The 24416-nt window shown below is 39.3% G+C and overlaps 1 protein-coding gene across 1 annotated transcript in view; it reads right to left on the bottom strand.

Annotated features, from left to right (window-relative positions):
- LAMA1 (laminin subunit alpha 1) overlaps positions 1-21987 on the bottom strand; it is an 87242-nt gene extending 65255 nt beyond the window's left edge. Inside the window, exons 1-7 of the mRNA XM_014938672.1 lie at positions 21823-21987; positions 20295-20407; positions 10160-10402; positions 6211-6390; positions 2546-2635; positions 1960-2077; positions 701-879 (exon numbers count right to left, since the gene is read on the bottom strand). Coding sequence (XP_014794158.1) covers positions 701-879; positions 1960-2077; positions 2546-2635; positions 6211-6390; positions 10160-10402; positions 20295-20407; positions 21823-21913 — 1014 coding nt within the window. The 5' untranslated portion in view covers positions 21914-21987. The remainder of the gene's footprint in view (positions 1-700; positions 880-1959; positions 2078-2545; positions 2636-6210; positions 6391-10159; positions 10403-20294; positions 20408-21822) is intronic.
- Positions 21988-24416: the final 2429 nt, after the last annotated feature.

Genomic DNA, 24416 nt, shown 5'->3' with positions numbered 1-24416 from the left:
TCCAAAATATGCATGAACCTGCCAAAGCAAGACCTTGTGGGGTAGAAATTTAGTTCAGTATGTCTCATCATACAGAGACCTCTAACATTGCAGGAAATTCATGTGTTAGTCACATCTTAGTAAATGTCTTTTGAGGAGCTTACGTCATTTTTATAGAGTGACACTTGTTAATAAACTGGAAAGTACACAGTCTCAGTGAGCACATGTTCTACAATAATCACATCAATAGTAAGAACTATATTTGTTGCAACATCTCATGAGACAAAAAGACTGATCTTAGAACCATGTAATAGTCCTTTTTTACACTGGTTGAAACAGGCTGATATAGTATGGTACACAATTTTGGCATTTCTGAAGACACTGAAACTTCAGTATTGGCACTTTTAAAAACTTTATCCACAGGAGAAATGGAGATCTCCTATCAGAACATCTACATTTCCACACTAGGACCTCAAGTTTCATCTTCATTTATTCTTTTCTTCTCCAACTTCCCTCCGACACAACTGAACCTGAATTTTATGTTTTTCTCTGCAAGTTTTGGTGGTATGTCATCTATTAAAAAAACAAAACACCTCTATAGGTTTTAGCTATTCGGCAACGGATAAACATATACATATATCATTACAAAGAGCTGAAATACACATCACCGTATCATGTTGTAATTCACCAAAATATTAGAATGGCATTTTCCAAATCTTACTTTGTGTGGTCTAAAATATCCATCAATACACATTTCACAGTTGATCCCAGTAGTATGTTGAGTACAGTTTAAGCACACGCCACCTCCTATATACTGGCCATGAATATCCATGCTCCTTTTCTGATCTGCAATACTCTGATTGTAATAACAATCTTCTGCTTTGTTATGACAGTTGCACTCTGAGAAGGAATGGAAAAAGACAATTTTTTTTTTTATTTACATTGTATAACATTTCCTATAACATTGACATTTTTTGAAGTGGAAAATGTAAGTAGAAGAGCATGTCAATTCATCTCAGAAGTATGCATTTTTCCCTTTAACCACACTATATGCTTCAGCAGTCTTGATACACTATATTTCTTAGCAAGTAAGCACATTTCAAAACCACTGTAAGCACTTTAATAGCACCATTTTTAACAGTATTCTGTGGATCCCACTCAGACAATCCTGTCGGGACTGATGTCGATAGTGGTATGTACTGTTACCAATAACTGTTCTTTCATTTTCTGTCCCCTGCATTGCAGAAGAAAATCTGCCAAATTCTTCTCTTTATTTGTATTATAGACAAAATTCTGGGAAGCCAACCATGTCAGTACACAAGTATAAATTTGATTTAGATTAGAGGATACTTCGGTCCAAACAGTCATAAACACGTACTTGTATAAAGACTTCAAGTAAAGAGACTATTTTTCCATTTGCAACTGTACATTTTATCTAATAGGTTCTTAATTGTCTGCAGCTTGTGCTATGCACTAGCGATGTGAAAAGAGAAAATGCACTAACTAGCCCTAGCAATACATTCAGCTTTACTGGCACAGCTTAAGTCAGTCTATCAGACAATCTGAAATTGGCCAATAAGGAGTTTCTTTCAAAACATTTGTTATTGGAACAAAGTTGTTTATCTGACAGAATTTATGATCAATGTAAGAAATTTGCATTTCAAGTAACTAACAAAATGATTGATGCAAATCTGCTAGTTTTTACAGGAGCATAATAAATCTCCAGGTCTCTTTGAAAAAGAGACTCTGAAAGCTTCACATCATGACAACTCGGCTAACCAGGGAGTCATATCGGATAGAATATTTAAAACAATCTTAATACTTATGATTAGAAGTAGGTTCTCTCCCTTTAAACAATTTCATAAAGACAGTTAATAGTATGTGCATTTTGCTTGGGAATTTGTATAGATCTATATGAAAGGCAACCTCAAACAAGAACATGATAAGCCTTTATGGGACTATCTAAACCTCTGTGCATACTTTCACATTTGTTCCCAGCAGAAATGGTTCCTGGTCTCCACGGTTTCTGGTGGTAGCCCGGACAGCACTTGTTACAGCTCTCTCCACATGTGTTGTGTTCACACTGGCACTGTAATTTCTAAAAATAAAAAAAAAGGGATTTTTTGAAATATTTTTAAATCTATAATTTAATCAATATTGCCAAAACTCTGCCTAATATCAGACTTACTCCAAAAAACATCAAGACCCACAAATATCCCACAAATAGCATTAGACTGCTTGACCATGCTGTTATCTACTATTGGGGAACAGCCTTTCTAGAACAGGAGGGACAAATCTCCTGTATTGCAAGAGAGATTATTTCTTGCTGTGCCCCTGGAATTGTTTCAATTTAATGCCAAAGAGTTTACTTCAAGAAAGTTATATTATCAGAGACCCAGATACGCTTACAGAGACAAGGAAGACAATTATGGCAAATAATTTGGTATACCATATCATGAGATGTCTTTTAGCCTCCTCTTCATCATTCTCCTTAGGCAAAGCATTTTTTTTCTTTTTTATTGGAAAAGTTGTTTTGTGAAAATAAAGCAATGATATTAAAGAATACCTTTGTGATTTCATCCAGGGGGCAGCTTCGAGCATGGCCGTAACAAATACACATGCCACCAACAGAGATGTCCTTTATTGAGTAGTAGTACTTCAAAAAAAAAAAAAAAGTTGAAAAAGGGATAAATAAAATACATTTACATGTATTTACATCCTTGCCTCTACTCTGGAAAATAAAGTTTTTGCCACTTGGGAAAACCTTCCATTTTGTGAAAATTTTCTTTCCCCATATTTTTCTTCACTAGTACAAAACAATAACCAGCTTTCAACTTTAAATAAATATGCACATTTCCTCAGCTTAAGGAAAGACCACCAAATGTGACCTCAGCCAAAATTTACTTGTAAAAAAAAAAAACAAAAATATTTTTGTCAGCCTGTAAGAAGCCATGAAGCATAATACATTGCTATATTTTTATTTCAGTCTGGGGAATAAGAGCTCATTTTCTTACAATGGGAACTCTGCCCTCCCTTAAAACCAGCTTGTGCACTTGCTTCTAGACCAGCTCTTTGGTACTTGTGTGTAGGCACTGTATTATTCAATCCAAATTCTTAGCTTAAAAATTGGTGATACAGCAGAGTACAATCCATTAATATTGCCAGGTCGTGAGCAAAAGCAACATACATAAGGAAAGGATTTAATTTTCAAGGCAAGGAAGAGGCAGGAAATAACCATCTGTGTTCAGTTACAGCTGCAGTATCAACATGGTTGACCTGGATCCTGGGAAGTATGTAATACCGGGGAATGAAAAAGAAACACTTTTTGAGGATACTTCTAAGGGAAGAGTTCAAGACTCTCAGACCTAACAACCCCACAGTCATCTGTTTCGGGAACAGGAGGTGTCCCTGGGTGGTCAGGAATGCTGACTCCTGGACTGTTATGGCTTTGAAGGATCTTGGAGCTCAAGCAAACTAGCCTCTTTTATTTCATACTTAATTTTTTATGCTTTTAATTTTTTTATTATTTTTAGTGGTTTAGTATGTTTTTATTGTTATGGGCTTGAATTACAAAAAAACATTTGGGGATTTATCATTAACAGTAAGTTCTTAGCTACAGAGAAGGAAGTCCAGCCTGAGAAAAGTAGGAGGACAGAAACAGAGCTGTATTTCTTAGTAACAGAGGGAATTCATTTGTCTTGTTTCCTTAAAACTCACAGTGCATGGCTCACAGCAGCTGTCTGCAGCTTGAAGCTGAACAAGAAACCAATGCTAATCAAATGCTAAAGACAGAAATAAATAGAATACAGAATTTTCACTGAATTTCACTGAATTTCTAGAGTTGGAAGGGACCATAGAGATCATCTAGTCCAACTCCCCTGCTGAAGCAGGATTGCCTAGAGCTAGAGCATGTTACTCAGGACTACATCCAGGCGGGTTTTGAAAATCTCCAAAGAAGGGGACTCCACAACCTCCCTGGGCAGCCTGTTCCAGGGTTCCGTCACCCTCACCGTGAAGAAGTTTCTCCTCATATTTGAGTGGAACCTCTTATGTTCCAACTTGTGCCCGTTGCCCCTCGTCCTCTCGGTGGGAACCACTGAAAAGAGTCTGGCTCCCTCCTCCTTCAACCCTCCCTTGAGATACTTGTAGGCGTTGATAAGCCTCCCAGTTTGGTATCATCAGCAAACTTGCTGAGGATACACTCTGTCCCCTCGTCCAGGTCACTGATGAATATATTAAACAGCACGGGTCCAAGTATTGACTCCTGGGGGACTCCACTGGTTACAGGCTTCCAACTTGAACCTGCTCCATTAATAATTACCCTTTGGGTCCTGTCACACAGCCAGTTCTCAATCCACCTCACTGTCCCCTCATCCAGCCCATACTGCCTCAGTTTCCCAATGAGGATGTTATGGGAGACAGTGTCAAAAGCCTTGCTGAAGTCAAGGTAGATGACATCTGCTGCCCTCCCCTCATCCAACCAACCGGTTATGGCATCATAGAAGGCTAATTAAAGGTGCTGCTGAACACTTAGAAAAGTTCTGCATCAGCCCTTTTACAAAGCCATGTACAAGAAACTGACATAATTGGTACCAACAACTGGATATAAAGTCTTCAAAACGAATAGAAACACAGACCAGAATGCTGGAAGTCACTACCTTGTGGTTGCAGTTGGCTGCACAGTGAGACACAAGGTGAAACACCAGGATTTTGGAACCCTGCCCAATAAAACCCGCATCTTGTGAAGACGAAGATGGGTAGCTTTCATGCATAACTGCACTAAGTAGCGCTAGGTAGGGTAGTATTAAGCCCTGGATTGCGCGAGTGTGTGTGTTAGAAAAGCAATGGGAATGCTTGTCCTCAACATCTTTGCTTCACAGCTGTATGTTTGCATGCTTCCATGTTAAGCCTTTCTTTTTGGGTGTATTTCTTCATATTACAATACTATCAACAGACCTAAATGTCAACTAGCCTGCTCCACAGGAACATCTCACCTGCTCAGCTGTGCGTTAACTATTTCCCTATATTTATTTCCCTATAACTATTTCCAAGCCACAGCTGGAGCAGCTGTCCAATACTCTGCGCTTGCAATCTCCATGCTAGCAATTCCCACATGGGGCAGATGGAACAAGCAGAACACCCAGATTTTACACTTTAAAAACGCTGCAACTGAGTGGGCATGTCCATGATCAAGGTTAGAGTGGGGCTGCCTTGAAAGTACCCACCAAATCCCAACCAATTCCAAGACCCTTTCCCCCTTCTGTACCCAGCAACCCAATCAAACCTCACAGCAGCAGTTCACTGCACAAGGATTTCCTGTATCAGAGAAGCTACCAATGCAAGAGCTCCATTGCTGTACAAGAATTTGCCTGCAGATGTAATTTAATGCTAAAAACTACAAAGGAAAGGGAAGAGGAAACAATTCCCATACTCTTCTGTCCTCATCAGAAAGCCTACCTTCATATAAAAACTTGAAGCCACTGATATCCTAACCTATGGGTCTCAGACAAATTAAGAAGAGGGTCAAAATGGCAAAATACAAAGCAGATTCATGATACAAGACAGTTAATTCATGGTAGGTAGTTATTAGGGGCTCCAACACTCAATTCCTCTTACAGCATAAATAAGTCAGCCTAAGTGCTTTGTGCCTCAGTCTCCCCAGTTTCAGTATCAAATGTGTAAAGATAAGTTAATACTCTCAGAATTCTATCCAAGTGTTTTGCACTATTATTAATTCATAAGCTTTAAAACAATTTATTACAGCAGACTTAAAACAATGAAGGAAACTCTCATCAGACATCAAAATTCACAATGGTAAGTTTTTCAGAGATTTTTACAAACCAGTACACTGAGCCCTGAAATCACTGATACACCAGAAGAGGTACTGCAGTTGCATCTAGAGCAACCCCAAGTGACATTTCCATCAGCCAAACCGTATTTTTAATTTTCATGATAAAGCATTATAAACACTGTTCGGAGCATAAATCATTTACACAAACAAATAAAACAAAAAGCAAAGAAATAAAAAGCAATCTGTAAAAAGCATTTCTTTGAAGTTGTTTCTGATAAAGTATTGTTGTTAATAAAGTCAAAGAGAAGGCAAGAATTATTTAACAACCTATCAAAACAATTTTGTGAATGACAAGGATCAAACATTGTCTCCTCCTCAAATAGATCAGAAAAGGCTCTCCCATAGTCATACTGAATACCTTTTATGAACAGTCATCTTACCCTTCTGGTAACAATGGGGTCTAGTTCTTTAGGATCATTATGGCTGAGAGTCATGAGGTCAGCATTAAGAGTTCTAATACGCTGCAGTCGTAGGCGAATGTATCGTGCAGAAGTAAACTCCAAAAGCTTTTGTGAAGGATCATCAGCGCTAGGCCTACCGTTGATCAGTGATGTGTGAATCTAGAAAGAGGGATTGGCTTAATCATAAATATAATATGATTCATTTGCAAGAACAAACATCTTAGTCTGAGAATTAAAAACACAGAACTTAAGTTTGTTTCCCAACGACACAGGATGGTGAGATGTTAAACTATCTGGAATTCTTTTTTTCTACCCCATCCTCTACCTGCAGGTAGAATTCTTGCTTTCTGATTCACGCAGTTCTGAAATCACCACTCATCATAGTCTCAAGTGTTCTAGACTTTTGTGGAGATAGCATAAAGAGAAAAACAGTACCACAAGCAAGTCCTTAGTTTCTCCGGTCTTACTTCCTCTCCCTTATTGAGATGGAACATGTAACTCTGACCATAAGCACAGCTTTGTCCTTACAGATTTCTCCTCCACAATTTGTAAAGATCATATTGCAAAACATAATATGGTGCACATGCTCCATCTGGAGTCATTAATCCTATGCCTTGCTGCCACAGGGCTGCCCAATCAGCAAGGAGTACTTAGTGATGTGACAGCACAGTGGGAAGCCACAACACATAGGACAACTGAAAGCAAGCTGCCACCACAAACCAACCCATCTGGCCTCACTAAGAAGGCTTTTGATAAAAGCTGCACAACTTCTTCTGGCAACAGCCCCTTCCATCTTTCCAAAGCAACTCAGAAACACCCAAGGATTTAGTCTCATATGACCATGCAATTCCTGTTCTGTTTTATAGAAGAAACTGAAAAATTACACCCTACAGGACACAAACAAATGTTAAACAGTTCACCTGGTATCCACAACAAATAAGGGGTCATGCTTTTGGCTCATCAGCTACATTTTAGATGTATAACATATCCTCATTCACTAAGACTAATTTTGTCTCATATACTACTCTTGAATTTATAGTTTCAACTTTGTGCAGTAGTGTCAAATCATTCCTCTGAAAATATTGTTAAATATTTAAGATTTTTTTAATTATTATTTTTTTAAAAAATCTTAATTCTGTAGCAGAGCTAGACAGTACCTTATATAATATTCAGCTCTCATAGAAATACAGAGCATTCTTCTACTCCGTTTCCTACCCCTAAGCAGCGGTTTGACCAATCTGTTCTTGAAGACCACTGTTGGTGGTGATTCTAAAATCCTCCACAATCTATTCCAGCCCTTCCTGGCTTTGTAGTTAAAAATGCTCCTAATCTCTAAACCATGTTTTCCCTGTTGTGATTTCAGACCACTTTTTCCATCCTGTCACAGACATGCAGAACAGGTTATTTCCCCTTGAACCCATGTTTTATACAACTAAAGGCTGAACATGCCCACCACAGATGGCGCCTGCTTTCTCTAGGCAAACTGGTTGCAATATATTCATTCAGAAGTCATGTTTCCTGCTGGGAATTACAAGACACAATCGTTGGCCAGATATTCAAGTATCACTGCACTGCTTCCACTGAAAAAATAATTACATATATATGTTCACGGTAGACAAGCCCAACTTTAGAATGGAGCACCAAGTTCTACTCTCATTTATCCCTAGCTACAGATGTAGAATTTGCTGGGCTCAGTGCAATCCTTTGATTTTTACAACAAAGAGAGGAGGACCCAACCACGGCACTGGGAGTTCTAGCACTTTTTGTTTCCTTTTTATCGCTTAGACTCCAGAGATTTAAAGATTTAAAAAGATCTGTTACAACCAACTGGCCTTATCTCCTGTGTGACACATGCCATTTCAATTTACGTAGCCTTTCTTGCCTAAATCTCCAATTCTCTGGTAATACATATTCTATCATCTACTCATTAATATTGCCTTCAAGTGATAAAATCCGAAACATTATTCACATTTTAACTCTGAAGTTATTTAATGGTCTGTAATAATACACTGTCATTTCTATAGAGACAACAGAGGAATCTCCTAGCAAGAAAAGGAGAAAACAGTACGGATAGATACTAAGACATTAAGGAAGAAAAAGAATGATCCTCCATGTACACCACTACATTTGGCTAATATATTCCTTATATAGAGCTTATATACACTGATATATTTGCATATTAAATTTTTGGGTTACTTGTCCTCCATAATTCAAGACTACTTCCAAACAACTGTAGTTTAAGCCTTAGAATACATAATGCGCCCTGACTTCATTATGTAAATTTCTGGAAGCACATCTTCAAGCAATATAAATCAGGTAAACAACAGAGCTTACAGTAGAGCAGCTATAACTCTTCACACCTGTGAAAAATCTAGCAGTCAAACTGGCAAAATGTCTGATTTGGCAATAAATATTAAGTGACATCCACATTTAGACACGTGGTCCTTTTACCCTACCAGTTCTTTCACACCAGGGCACTACATGCTGACTGCGGAGCTCTGGGATGCTAAAAAACACGGAATACAAGGCAGGTGCTTGTAGAGATCAGCTGGTCTGCAGAACTTCCTATAGTCCCATATTTAAGTTCGATAGGTTGTCCAGAACCAATTACAGAGCAGTAAATATATACATTTTCAAAAATATATATACATTCACTAATACAGATTGAGAGGTACTGTGTGCAGGGAATATTCCTGTCTGTCTGACATTCCAGCTATGAAGTGGCAGCTTATCCTTTGTGAATGACAGCCTCAGTGTAGTACGCAGCAATTAAATTGTTTAGGTTATGTTGGTTTTATGTTCTTATGTTATGTTTTTATGTCAGCAATGCTCTGGATAGTATCCCCCAATTAATTCTGTGTACAACAGGAAAAATAAATTAGAAGAAAATGTCACTAAACTGAATCTCTGGCATTCCTGGGTTTGGAGTTGTATGGCCTATCAGACATACATTGCAAGAGGCACTGTTCATGGGGAGTCAACATAAGAGCTTTCTGGTTAATTGTGTGGAGGGACAGGTTAAGTTTCTTCGTCTGTTCCATCTGACTTGTGGGCCATATGCTTACATCACTGCAATAAGCACTTGATTAAAGTGAATGGGGTTTGATGTTACTGAATTTCATTGTTTTGTTCTTGCTGAAACATAGCTTTAAGTTTATGTAAATAAGTTTTGACACACTTTAGTGCTTAGATGCATATAGGCCAGCCTTTTTTTAAACAAGAAATAAAAACATATTGGCTTCTATTAAGCCAAGAGTTACTAGCATTCTCCATGGGATAACGATGCATTTATTATCATGCTCTTAACATTACAGCATTCACAATAGAAGAACTGCTGGTTTTAATGTATCATTTCATTATGTGTCTGCCTCTAAGTAATAAATTACAAAAGTACCATGAATAGAGTTTGTTAAAAGAAAGAACAATCAACAGCGAGGCTGCACAACTCGTAGCTCTTTTAATTATGCTACATCCCTGAAACAATGCCAAGGCTTGTTTAGGAGTTCCAGCTGTGCTGAGCACTTCAACAGTGTTTGCAGTTTTATCTCACACAACCAGGTGTTCCTAGCACAGAGGTTTTCTTCATTAAATGAAAAACCTGGCAAAACATAGAGCCTCTGTTATAGTCTTTCAGAATAAAGCAACTAATAATTCACAGCTAATAGCCAACATCAAATTATGCTGAGAGAGAGAGAGAACAAAGAGTTTAGTAACAGGAGCATGTAGAGCCAAAACCATGTTTCATCCCAACATTTAAAAGTTTGCTATACTGGTATATGATGTAAAGATAGTATCATTAAAGAAGAATAAGAGATGATCATCTGGTAGTGCTGAGGGCAATGAACTCTGTAACTGTAATCTAAACGTTTTCAAATTGCTACCAGTCCACGTTCTTCCTCACAAACCACAAATGCATAAACAAACATACCTCCCCGTGTTCCAGGGGAACTAGTCTGGAATAATAGGAGGTGCAGATCACTTCATCATCTCTCTTGTAGGTTGGCGGCCCAATTCTTGGCGTAATATTGTAACGAGTTAAGCATTCAGTATCACTAATTGCATAGTACTGCCATGGTTTGAACTCTGTGCCATCGATGGAGCGTTCCAAAATCCAGTTTCCAGGTCGTGGAGCATTAGCAGCTTTGATGATGACATACGCAACTTGAAAGACCTAAAAAATGCAAGAAGAAAATTTTAACACTTCATTATACTGTAAAAGATTACTAGAAGCCACTAAACTCAAATTTTAAAAGCAGTATATGGTTTGCCTGGGAGATGGTAAAATTTGATACAGTTTGGTACAGTTCTGGACAAAGTTTTTGCACAAACTCTTGACAGAAGTCAAATCTAATTTTTTACTAACAGAAACAAGTATTATTTTTTCTCAAAACTCTGAATATTACAACAAAACATTTGCTTTTGTGACTAAAAAAAGACCAGATGTATTCAGTGCATCCTGCATCGATAGCCAAAATCCATACCTACACTGTATATTTCAGGAGAACTTGAGTATAACATTCTTTCTATGGGAAGTGTGCTGTTTAGCTTTTCTGAACCACCGAGGACTTCAAAGTAGTGGGTTGGGTTTTTTTTCAAAACCAGCTGCAGCCAAAGCAACTCACTGTTTCACATTTTAGCTGGGAGTTTAATCCTCTCTTTAATAGCATTTCTGATAAGCTTTTTACACCCTGTATTTAAAATCTCTGTGCATTCCATTTTCATTCTGTGTTAAAGTTATTTAAGCAGAAGACTGTTTACAGACACTGCTGAAAACACACAGAGACGAATAAGATTCATGTGACAAATGATAAACTTACTGAAGCATAGTAACCCTTTCGAGATGTATACTCTCTAAGCTATACAAGTGTCTTGACTATATTTTTAACAATCCTGGGTCCTAAATGAAAAACCCATCCACACAACAGCACTTCTGTGAGCAGGCAGGGCTGTAATTAAGTTTAGATCACCTTTTTAAATGACCTTGTCATGGCAGCTAGATAACCTGTACTGGCCCCCAACTAGCTGCAGCATCAGACACTTAACACTGAAGTGCACTTACTGCAAAGCTGCTGTCTTCTTCCTTACCTAGTACCTATTACATCACCTATTACATCATCATTTAAAAAGCTTATCTTTGCAAATTGAGAAAACTTTTTATAGGATTTTAATCCACATACCCATGAGTTCAGCCACTGAAGAACATCAAAACAATCAACAAGTAGATCAGGCTGCTAAAAATTTTCCAGACAGATTTGGACTGGGAACATAAAGGTGAATGAACTATTTTAAGCTGGGTGGGCCCATGACATTTCAGGTCATCAAGGAAGGGATGCAACATATAAATGGGCCCATGATCGAGGAGGGGATTTAACTATGGATGCTATTGCGCAGGTTATCCATGACTAAAATGTGCTGAGATCAAGCAAGCTAAATGGTTAAAACCTTTGTGATATGGGAGATGATGGTTGAAATGTAAGTGCAGGGAGGCCTGGCAAATCGACTATATCATACTCCCTCAAACATGCCAGGGCAAGCGCTACGTGCTTACAATGGTGAAAGCAAGCACCAGATGCTGGGATGCCGTGCTCCAAGGTCAGCTAATTTTGTTACATACACTGTTGGAGTGTTAGAAGTGGAAGAACATACAGGGGCTGCACCTGTGGGGAGGAGTGGAAAGGACAGGCGACCCAAAACTGACCAATAGGGTATTCCATCCCATCTGCATCATGCTCAGTATAAAAGTTGAGGGATCAAAGGGCCAGCCCTTTTTCTTTTTGGACACCAAAGGGCAGGTGTCCAAGGAGGACCCTGTCTGTTTGTCTGTCTTTGTTCCCAGTGCTCAGTATAAAAGTTGAGGGATCAAAGGGCCAGCCCTTTTTCTTTTTGGACACCAAAGGGCAGGTGTCCAAGGAGGACCCTGTCTGTTTGTCTGTCTTTGTTCCCAGTCTGTGTGTTTTGGAATTCAGTTCCCATCGCCGAGTCCAATCTAAGATTTTCCCAGTGCCTGCCAGTGACATGATCGTCATCCTGAAAACTCCATACAGTTTGCATATATTGTCTGGATTTCATTATTTTCTTATATATATATATATTATTAATGAAATAATAATCAAAAGAAAACGTAAAGTAGTTTGGTTTCTTTTAAACTCATAAGTCTTTCTCTCTCATCCTTCTCTCCCTGAAGGGAGAGGGTGCAGAAAGCATCTCTTGCTTATTTCAGTGGGCAGTCCAGCCCAAACCATGACTATGTTTTACACACACTATAGTAGCAAGCCACATTTAGATGAAAGAAAAATGCCGTATTATTCAACCATCTCAAAGGTATGTATTCTCACTTGAGCAGACTGCTTGGTCGGCTGGTATAATCATCATAATTCCTGTCTCTGTCTGCGTGTGCAGTATTAATACTGCATTGAGCTGGAATTTGGCCACAATCATTTCTTTTGGACATTTTAATTTATTTTTTTTATTTTTTTTTTGCAATACAGATTAAAGCCAGAGCAAGAATAGCACTTGCCACATAAAAGCAGATTTTGATTTTGTCAAATGAGGAAATAAACACATAGAGATAAATAGTAATTGCATTGTGTGTGCAATTCAGGAAACTACTTTTGAAACTAAACATTCTCTAAATGAATAGAGCATTGCTTAGGAGATCTTGCAGAGATGAGAAGGAAAAAAATGTGGTGATATTTCAAATTGCACCTTACTAGATTTACTACTTTAAGTCAAAGGTAATAATTTCAATTAAAATCAGACAAATTGAAAGATGATATTCACTTGGTCTGATTTTATTCTCAGCTACTCCAGTTTTATCCTTTGAGACATCAAACACATACAAACAGAACATTTCCAGTTGTTTCAATAAATATAAAAATTGACAAAAACTGAGGATTTTGTCTACTGACTTGTATGACATTTCAGCAAAGCAAGCAGAAGTAAACAAAAAGATAAAGAAGCCAGCTCAGTGCTTAGTCACAGCCTTACAGTCTTAGAAATAGAATTTCTCTGGGGTCTGTGAATCCTCTGTTGTTCAGCACAATCTTAAAATTTGATCGAAGTCAAATGAATACCAAGAATTATAGTCCAGCTTCTATGAAGAGCCCCTTTTAAATAAAAAGTATATCATGCCAACAAGCTTTAACTGAAAAAATGCTAAAATACATTCTTTTAAAGAGAAAAGAATTCGTGCAGAATCCAAGTCAAGCAACTGTATTCCTTATATGCAACCTGGATTTCATTGACTCAGTTGGCAGTAGTTGAGTTATATACCTGTTTCATACTAGGTTATGCACAAGTAGAATCTTAGGTATCATCATTTCAGTACTCCTAACTTTCTAAATACACTTGTATGTGACAAGTCGCTTGTGTTGGTATTTTCTCCATCACAGAAGAGAACTGCAGAAAGCTGTTAACTATGGAAGTTTTACTGACTGAGCTTAGGAACTGCTATGCATCTCCGTGTTCCCTTGCAGTCAATCAACTCTCTCAAACACATAAAAGATGCAAGAGTGGAACCCCATTTTTTTTCCAATGCCATGGTCGAAAATTCTCCTCAAAAACTATCATGTCTTTTATTTATTTATTCATTTTTCCTCTTTGCTTGCTGTCATCAACTAAACTACTTCCCTACTTATTACACAGCCGGCTGAACAACAAATGGTCTACTTTTGATTACATTGAGATTTTTCAAGACCCATTATAGTCCACAGCTGATGTAGCTAGTTTTAAATCCAGTTCCAACTAGTTACAATGAGCTATTCTTCATGACAAACTAACTGCAACCACTGCTGCTGAAATAAAAGATATTCACAAGATTATGCAAGCTAAATTTATTTTAAATAGCAAGTTTCTTGGTGAGGTGAGAGTGAAGGGAAAAGACAATTAAAGATAAAAATTTTCACAGCAGCTATGCGCATATTTAATGCACAATTCAATAAATGAAATCTTTTCAAGTAAACATTCCAGAAAGAAAGCACCCATGTTTGGTAGACAAGATATCTAGGGACCAATTTTTTCTGCATGCCTACAGTTCACCAACGGCTGAAATGAAGATATTTGGCATTCAAAAAACAGTGAACAGTTCTATAAACAATTAAGTATGCACACTGTAGAAAATCATTGCCTTCTTTTCCCGTGGATCCTCTCAACTCTCTTGTATTTGCACACATAGCCCATAGGTACCCAAAAATACTTCATGGGTAAATTCATGGGACAGTGAGTATCAGCAACACCAGGAAAATTTGTCAGCCTCTGAGATAATATAGGTTAAATATAGAAATGAATGGATTTCATATAAATGCTCCTGTAGTCAAGAATTCATAGGACAACCTACAAGTAGAAGTCACATTCTCAGGGATTATGTTCCCAACCAAGAGAATGAAGAGGGAGGAAGGGACTAAGGTGTTTCCATTGTTTGCAGATGAAGATGTTTTAAGGAATGACAGAAGGTAGGGGTTTTGCCAACCTCATATCCCGCAGCTTCCCCCGCAACCCAAAACAGATCTAAAACAGGAATCCCATGTAATGCAAGCTGATTTTCCAATATCCTCAGAACATTTTTACATTTATAAATTCTTCAGGTTTGAAAATCATAGGCAATTTCTTACCACTTTCCATATCCATTCAGCGTCCACCAACCAGCCACACAATAAACTTGAGCTATGTGGCAAGAGCTAATGATTTGTACACTTTAATTTGACTGTACAGCTTTTCCAGAACTCATTTCCTTATTGAGCTACAAGGGTAAAAAGGGCAAGCCAAAGCAAGTTAACAATTCCCAAGAAGCCATAGATTAAGAGTGTCATTTTACAGGCATTTCAACCCCAACTGTAAAGACCAGCCAAATAAACTTCTGAAGAACCTCTTCTTAGTAACAGCAACACCAACATAACAAGTCACTTCTGCTTTATTATCCTTCCTAATGACCTTGTTTCCCTGAATGCAGATCCATCAACACGTGCATTATTCTTGAAACAGATTTAAAAGTGAACCCTTCTCCTCATTCACCAGGCAAGTTTGCATAATTTTTTTGCTCAAGACTGTAACTCAGCCAGCAGCGGCCAACTAGCAGATGCTAGCCAAAAGTGCCCATCTCCAGGGGCATGGTCAGTGCCCTACAAAGCACATAGATACATGCCCTGGCAAGCAGAGCTTTCCTGGTAGCCTTTTGGGATAAAAACTCCCAGTTATACTTTTCAATTTACACAAAGACAAAACGATAAGGGAACAAAAAAGACAACGATAAGGGAAGATTCGGTCTTTTTATATCATAGAATCGTTTGCATTGGAGGGGACTTTAAAGATCACCTTATTCCAATTCCCCTGCCACTGGCAGGGACACCTCCCACTAGACCATGTTGCTCAAAGCCCCATCCAGACTGGCCTTGAACACCTCAAAGAATGGAGTACCCACAGCTTCTCTGGGCAACCTGTTCCATGTGTCACCATCCTCACAGTAAAGAATTTCTTCCTAATATCTAATCTAAATCTCCCCTCTTTCATTTTAAAGCCATTACCCGCCGTCCTATTACTACATCCCCTCATAAAGAGTCTCTCCTTATCTCTCCTGTAGGCCCCCTTCAGGAGGTCTTGTAAGATCTCCCTGGTGCCTTCTCTTCCCCAGGCTGAACAACCCCAACTCTCTCAGCCTGTCTTCATAGGAGAGGTTCTCCAGCCCTCTGATCATCTTCGTGGCCCTTTGCTGGACCCATTCCAACAGGTCCATGCCCTTCCTGTGCTGAGGAGGATTCCAAAGCTGGATGCAGTACTACAGGTAGAATTTCTGGTCTCCTGAATTATCTTTTCCTTACAGTTTTGATTCATTATGTGCAACCATTGCTTTGAAATAGAAGAAAAATCTGTTTTACTCAAGAAGTGTACTGTAAGAAGGTACAGATGAGCTGCCTGAATCTTGCATCATCACTTACAAAGCCACTGAAATCTTTTACGGAAGCTTGCTACATACAATAAATTAGCATTGATTGAGTGAAGTCAACAGAATATTGACAACAGAATATCAATCAGCAAAGGATTTTGCCCTTACAGAAATCTCCTCTTGCCAATTGATTTAAAAATAAAAGCTCTGTACAAATCATATTATAATATTTAAATTCGCTTACTTTGTAATAGCTGAAACTACAAGTTACTCTTAGAGCAGTCTGAGTGGTAATCCAGTACTCATGAAATATTTATGAGCTACAACTTAATCAGAAGTGGAGAGGTTTTCTCAACTTGATAGTATGGGTCCTCCAAGAACAGCTGGTCTTACTTTACAATTCAAGAATTTTGTGATACACAAACTTGTGCCTTTCTGCTGTGCCTAGTACAAAGTACCTTTACATACCTTTCAAAGTCTGAAGCACAGTAATAACACTGAAGAAAATATTCTTCATTTAATGGTGTGACAGAAAGTTATATAACAGCTGGCCTGAGCACATTGCTGACATTTATAATACTCAGCATTTCTTTTAATTCATTATATTTCACAAAGTAGCTGTCCAGAGGAGTCAAGCTCAGGCAAAAAAGCTGTTTTTATCTAAAACTGCTGCTGCACATTTTGTTTCTGTAGAATTGCCAGTGCCGGAAGCACAAGGTTATAAATCAAATCTTGGTATCTTGTACATCAATACTACACCTCATTGCTAAACTACTCTTTCCCCGGTTTTGGATCTTTGCCATACATTTAATGGAAGGCAGGGGGGTGCAGAAGGAAAGACTATCATACATCTGGGTCCTGGAAAGACTGAAAGGCACACCAGCATATGTGTATATGTCCCTTGTTTTTATGATCCGTGTGAGCTGAAAAATCATGCTACCCTTACTCGCTACCCTTACAAAATGCTTAGCATTAGTTATAAATAGCACAGATTTCTGCAAAGGAAAAAGATCAAAACAGCAATTTCCATACTGATTTTATTAGCCAGTGCTCTTTTATTAATGAGATTCCATCAAACTGCTCTGCAGTCCAGCTGTTTTTAGACTACATAAACTAAGTACAAGGTAGAATATTAGCTGAAAGAACATCCTCTGCTCCCTTCAACTTTGAGCCAAGAGATGAATACAGAAAATACTGGACACAGACTGTGGCCAGAACTTCACCTAGGGGAGCCAGTTTTCAGCAGCTCAGGGAATCTTCCTCATATTTGCCAGCCAAGGCTACGGTCCAGCACACACCAACCTGACTGCTGGATTACATCTCTAAAGTCTACACTGGTAACAATCCCAAGAACCAATCCATTCCTCTTGCTGCTAGAACGTCCAGTAATTACCCAAAAACCCATAAATAATGACCAAATGGTCATTCTTCACATCACAAAAAGGTGTGAATATACTCTATATTTTGTCAAGGAAAGTTAAAGGACATGTTTACTTTAATACACTACTTGGCAGATTTAATGCACAAAGCTGAAATGTAAATAAAAGTATCAATGCTAAAGCTATACTGCAACACATGTAGTTAGAGGTACTGAATGTCAAGAATAGCTTTAGAAGTCCTAGAAAAGTATTTTAACTCAATCAAATTTATGAAGTAAACAGATACTAAATTCACTCAGGTCCTTCATACACTTTTCTTTTGTCTTTTCTTTACTGATGCTGATTAGCTTAAAGTAAGCATAACAAGTCAGCTCTAATAACTCATTGACTTCAAGCAATCTCTATTAACCAAATCCTTTTTCAAAGAGCAGTAATTTACATTCAGTTTGCATAGCCCTAGATGCCTTCCCTCTCTCAAACTCTCTAAGGAAAACTCAGAATAAAGGCCCCTTGGGGGAAACTTTTCAAATCGAATTAGTGAAACTGAGCATGGGTCAGGAGAAGAAAGATATGTATTTGGTGAAACATCAACAGCTCTAAGGCTGGAGAATAAAAGATTTAGAGGGCAGCTCAGCTGGTCTGTTTCCAAAGGGAAAATGTTCTAGGAGGATAAAAACTAAGGCATTCCCTCCTCCATTTTTCCTTCCCTTTTGTCCATTTACAAACCAAACACAGAAAGTCAACTCTTCAAACAACAAGAAAGTCCTATCGAAACCTTCTGTCACTGACAAAAGATACCTTGTGACTATTTTCCTAACACTTCTGCTATATAATTAAACAGAAAACTGCACGCTTGTTTAACCTATGCTTCGCTTTAAAATATTAAAGTTAAAACTTCTAATCTTCAAAATAACTTTCAAGCAGGGTCTAGAGACCTTGCAAAAGCTTGTTACCAACTGTACACCTCAAGGATGCATTTCTTAGTAACAAAGCTTCTTTTGGAGTGTGGAAGCATTTCCATATTAATAATGGGTGGCTGATGTATGGTTTTCAAACAGCTTAGATAGGCCAACACATAGATCCGTTCAAAGCAAAACAACAAGAAAAAGCCAAGAAAAACGTATTTTCTTCAGAAATTATTTTGTCTTTTCTTGAAGCAGGGTAGGAGACTTCTGATTCTTCCATGCCCAACAGACAAACTAATAAATTAGCAAATGCTCTGTACAGTTTAGCAGCCTCCTGCATAAGAATGATGAATTCCTCCAAGTTTTGCCATAAAGGGCCAAAACAGAGGAACCAACTTCTTCTGCCCAGACAGTTCCAGCCTCCCCATGATCAGAAATCACTGGTTTATAGATATAAGCACTAACTCTTCACAGCAACTGACAGCAAAAGCCCATAGAAGATATAATACAGTACATTTCTTCCCAGTGCTCCTTCCAACAAGATGGTTATTAGAAGAGAAGCACAGAATATGGGATTCAACTGTTCTTTCAGCAACGTTAACTTTGCCCCATTGTATTGTCTTCTAGTCCTGAAGGATATCCCTCAACTAAGGAAAGCCTGTATTTCCAGGGTCCTGGAGATTCTGCAATTGAAATTTCTGACATTTTACACTTCAATCTGACCATTATGTTGCATTAACAGCTTTACATACTTAATGTAAATATAAAAAAAATACTGAGAAATTTAAACAGAAGAGCTTAACTTGAGTTCTTTGAGATCTCAGATAACTGTCTGATATAACTGATGTGAGAATACAATAATCCTCCAGTCACCTTTCTCTCTGCAACTCAGTATCTGACTTACAATACCTATGGATCAAGAGTTCATACTTGGAAGTATATCGTGCTCTGTTTTCTTATAGTAAATGTCAAATTGTGTACAAATGTCCAAGTCACAGGAGATAGGACAAGGGGAAATGGCCTCAAGTTGCACCAGGGGAGGTTTAGATTGGATATTAGGAAACATTTCTTCACCGAAAGGGTTATCAAGCATTGGAATAGGCTGCCCAGGGAAGTGGTTGAGGCACCATCCCTGGAGGTGTTCAAAAGATGGGTAGACATGGTCCTCAGGAATATGGTTTAGTAATTTTTATTTCCTATTTCTTATTTATTTTTTTGTCAGAGTTAGGTTGATGGTTGGACTAGATGATCTTTAAGGTCCCTTTCAACCTAGACGATTCTATGATTCTAAATGTTTCTATTATGTCCTTCTCCAAATCATTTCCTTTTTTTACTAAGAAACTGCACAACGATTAGATGACAGGCTAGTAGATATAGTTAATAAACAGAAACAAATGCATCCTCACATATAAAATCTGCATTTATGACAACAACCTGAAAAAACTGTTTGCTGCTTGAAAGTAAGTCTTTGATAACCCAGACTTCAAGCAACTGTCATGAAATCAAAGGTAGAAGAAAACAATGTAAGAGGAGAAAAGACAGCAGGGTCAGGCAGAGGAAGGTTACCAAGACAGAAGGAACGTTTGTATAAACACTCTTATCGACACATATACAATTGTTACTGTGCCATGAATTACAACCTGTGACCTATACACTTAGAAACATAGTCACTTCCATTCCAGTCTGATAGGAATGAAATCTCCAAGATGCTCCAGAACCAAAACTGAAAGACACATCTGTTTAAAATCAATTCATATTAGCTTTAACTATCCCTGTTTAACTATGTGCTACTAAATGGTGAAGTGCTAAATATCCTACTATCTAAACACAGAAGAATGATAATCAACTGCACTGGCTTGTATCTTACATAAAATAAATGACGCTCACCTAAAAGTTACTCACCTGCCTTAAATCCAAGGTGATGGTGACCCAGTGGTATTGCCTCCCATTCTGAATGCTAGGACTTTGCCACCAGTTATTGGTACCGTCGATTGCACTGGAAATTGGGTGCTGCTCTGTTTCAAAGGAAAAAAATAAACATCTCTTGAAAATACATCTCACCGCATTTTCTCTGGCCCACAACATTTATCTCACACGCTGAGCACAATTTTTTCCTGTCATAAAGAACTAAAAGCTGAGATCTGGCCCCAGACTAAAAGGTTGACATTGGACTCTGCAGTGTTTAATGGTGATTCAAGGTATTCAAACTTTCTGTCAGCCCTTTGCTCAGAGGTAGTTTCACTTATTTACAGAATTTACAGAATTGTAGTGGTTGGAAGGGACCTCAGAGATCATCGAGTCCAACCACAAAAAAAAAAAAAAAAAAAAAAAAAAAAAAAAAAAAAACCCAAAAAAAAAAAAAAAAAAAAAAACATGCATCAACAAGGAGACTTGCAACTACCTCTGGCTGTGTCTAGAAACAGCACACAGTCTCACAGAGAAAGGACGGCTACAAACTACACCAACAGGAAGACCAGAAATCTTCTGTCTTTTCTATGTCCCTTACTGCTTCTAGGAATCTATTGACCCACCACAAACCAGTAATCTTGGGCACTAGAGCATGCCCTGAAGAACCATGTCTACACGTTTCTTAAATACCTCCAGGGATGGTGACTCCACCACCTCCCTGGGCAGCCCATTCCAATGCTGGATAACCCTTTCAGTAAAGAAATGTTTCCTAATATCCAACCTGAACTTCCCCTGGCGCAACTTGAAGCCGTTACCCCTTGTCCTATCATCTGTAACTTGGGAGAAGAGACCGACCCCCGTCTCTCTACAGCCTCCTTTCAGGTACTTGTACAGAGCGATAAGGTCTCCCCTCAGTCTCCTCTTCCCCAGACTGAACAACCCCAGTTCCCTCAGCCTCTCCTCGTAAGACTTGTGCTCCAGACCCCTCACCAGCTTCGTTGCCCTTCTCTGGACCCGCTCCAGCACCTCAATGTCCCTCTTGTGGTAGGGGGCCCAAAATTGGACACAGTACTCGAGGTGGGGCCTCACCAGTGCCGAGTACAGGGGGACGATCACCTCTCGGGCTCTACTCACCACACTGTTCTTGATACAGGCCAGGATGCTGTTGGCCTTCTTGGCCACCTGGGCACACTGCTGGCTCATGTTCAGCCGACAGTCGACCAACACCCCCAGGTCCTTTTCTGCCAGGCAGCTCTCCAGCCACTCTGCCCCCAGCCTGTAGCGCTGCTTGGGGTTGTTGTGACCGAAGTGCAGGACCCGGCACTTGGCCTTGTTAAACCTCATCCCGTTGGTCTCGGCCCATCGATGCAGCCTGTCTAGATCTCTCTGCAGAGCCTCTCTACCCTCTGCAGAGAAACTAAAAGTAGAAGTATTTGACCCCAATACACCCTGTATTCATGGGGAAGGGTCAAGAAGAATAACACGAACCCATGAAACCAAAAACAACCCACATGAAACTTGCCTTTGGGATTGGCACTGCGGTGGTCACAGACACGGCACTGGGCGTTGCGCAGGGGTCGTCCTGGGACGTGCTCCACCAGTTTGCAGAACATCTCGGGTCCCTTCTCCCCACAGGTGGCATTGGTGGAGATGTGGGCGTTGCTGGCCAGGTTCAAAATGGCAGGGAACAGGCCTTGAAAGAAGTAATGATTGTCAGCCACATCGTAAAGCAAGCAAAATGCAAATATGGATATGACACAGGCCTCTGGACATATAGGGTTCCATGACAAGCTTCCAGCTGAGAGTCAGAGATACAGTAAAATACAATGAAAACAAACTTTATTTTGTGAAAAGATTATCATACCACACTGACATCAGGACACTTAACTTCATAGCCCTAGGGCACTACAGCCCTGTCTGTCCCTGCCCACAGCCCAGGGCCCCATTTCAGACCCCAGGGCTACCCCCATCCTGCCCATGGGCCCCTTCCAGCCCCCACAGGGCCATCAGCCCCCACCCAATTGACGCCACAACCCACAGCCCTGCCTGGCAACAGGACCTGCTGAGCTGGGCCCATGTCCCAACTCCAACCCATCCCCAGGGAGACTTCCAGAGCTGGGGCTGCCTTGATACCCGTCAGCCACCCTGCTCCTGGCTGCTGTTGTGGGACAAGCCCCATCTGCCAGGCCCTGCCCTCAAGGAGCCCCCATGCTTCTCAGCACCCTGACCCCAATAACCCTGTTATTATTTCACTCCGCCTTTGGATGCTTTACTGCTGAAGAACACAGAAATTAGTAAAAAAACTCTTCCAGTCACTAAGCCTTCTCTTCACATTGTGAATTGATCAAAACCAGGAGGGGTAATGGGCCCTCTGCCAGATGAGGGAAGGAACTGTGTGGAAAACGGCATTTCACCGGAGCTCTCTCAGGCAGAAACGGCACCTCCCTGAACAACAGGCTATGGGCTCGCAAGGACTCCATTTCAGACCTTTGCTCTGGGCTTTCCTGCAGCCTGTGTAAAGTCTAAGGGATGTTTTGCTCGCCACTTACTAATCTTCACACAAACGCTTCACCAAGCTTTCAAATGGCGTTGCTCTTGTACACTGGAATAACAAAATGACGAAGCGTTTCAAGATTACTGCTACTAGATCACAAATTCTTAGTATTTTCTAAAATGAGTTACGTTTTATTTTAGCTTGAAGTCGACTCACAAAATTTAAAGAACACTGCATGCAACAGAAAGAAGTTAAGCACTGTTAAATTAAGCATTGTTATCAGTTTCCAGCCTTCCATCCCAAACTAAAAAGCTTTTATTTCTTGCATGGTTATAGTAGAACAGAGATACTCCATTTCCACTCAGAAGAAACTGAAAGAGAGAAACGGTTTTGGAAAATGCAGTCTTATGTGTAGAGATAAGCCCTCTGGAGTGTCAGTGTTTTCTTCTGTTATATGAAAGATATATAATATTATATATATATATATAACAGAATATCTGAATATGAAAAAATTTCCAGTCATATTTCTGCCTCTTCCTCGAGCAAAACTATATGAATTATTTTACACTGTAAAAGATTGTAATATTAATATTTTGTTTTTCTTTGCTGTCCATCTCAACGAGGTAAAATTCAATATTCCTTTAAAGTGTCTGCTTGCCCAGTAATTGCATTACTCTGTGAAAGCCTCAAGAAAAGTTTTAGTTCTATTTAAGCTTTGACTTCAGCTATTGAAAATGTAGCTAAATCCTAACCCTCTGCACCACGGTATGAATAACAGTGTGTTTTCAATTGTGTTGTACTCAAAACTTAAGAGGAAGATGGTGCTTTTTATTTTTTGAATCCTGACTTCACTGAAGTTAAATCTAAACTATGCCTTGTTATCATTATACCCAAATCTGATGCAGGTGAGGATGCTGAGGACATACTATTGACCACTTTGGTGAGATTTTTCTGCCAGTAAAATACTTTCTGCATAGTATTCTCTCACCTCATGCAGTACAAACAGTATTGCTCCAGACCTAACATTGAAGGCAAAACAGAAATGCCACTCTGTTTTCCTACAGGAGAAGAAAACTCAATGGTGGTCTTTTAAATTACTCTCCAACGACACATAAGATCTTCTGTATTCAGTATTCATTACTGTTGACGTAGGCGTGTACTAGTCAGTCTTTAAGAGCTATCCATTACTACCCAGGTCATTCATTACCTTCACTCATGTTACACAGTAGCCCTGCCACCTCTTTCCAGGGTCATTTGTTACAGTGACATAATTTGCCTACAATAACCTTCAGTCAATGAACTTTTGCCAAAGGAATAACGAAGCTCTGAAGAAAAGTGCTGATGGCAAGTGCTACGCTGGCCAAGCTTCATTCCAAAACCCCAAGCTCAAATCACTGTAGCACTCACCCTAAACTCAGCCCTTTTGACTGCTCATCATCAAGTATCTCACTGATTTTTAATAAATTCACTGATTGATAATGAAATTAAAAATTGTATGGTAGCCTTAGAGTCTCATGATGAGTTTTCTGGCTCCCACAGAGAGGAGAAGAAGAGATAATCCAACTGAGTTGCACTGGAGTTTTGCCCCAGGATCCAAATTAAAAAAAAAGCAGGAGGCTGTT

The sequence above is a fragment of the Calidris pugnax genome, unplaced genomic scaffold (genome assembly GCF_001431845.1).
Source record: "Calidris pugnax isolate Ruff unplaced genomic scaffold, ASM143184v1 scaffold13, whole genome shotgun sequence".
Classification (NCBI taxonomy): domain Eukaryota; kingdom Metazoa; phylum Chordata; class Aves; order Charadriiformes; family Scolopacidae; genus Calidris; species Calidris pugnax.
The sequence above is the reverse complement of the archived record's forward strand: the minus strand, read 5'-3'. Positions and strand labels throughout refer to the sequence as shown.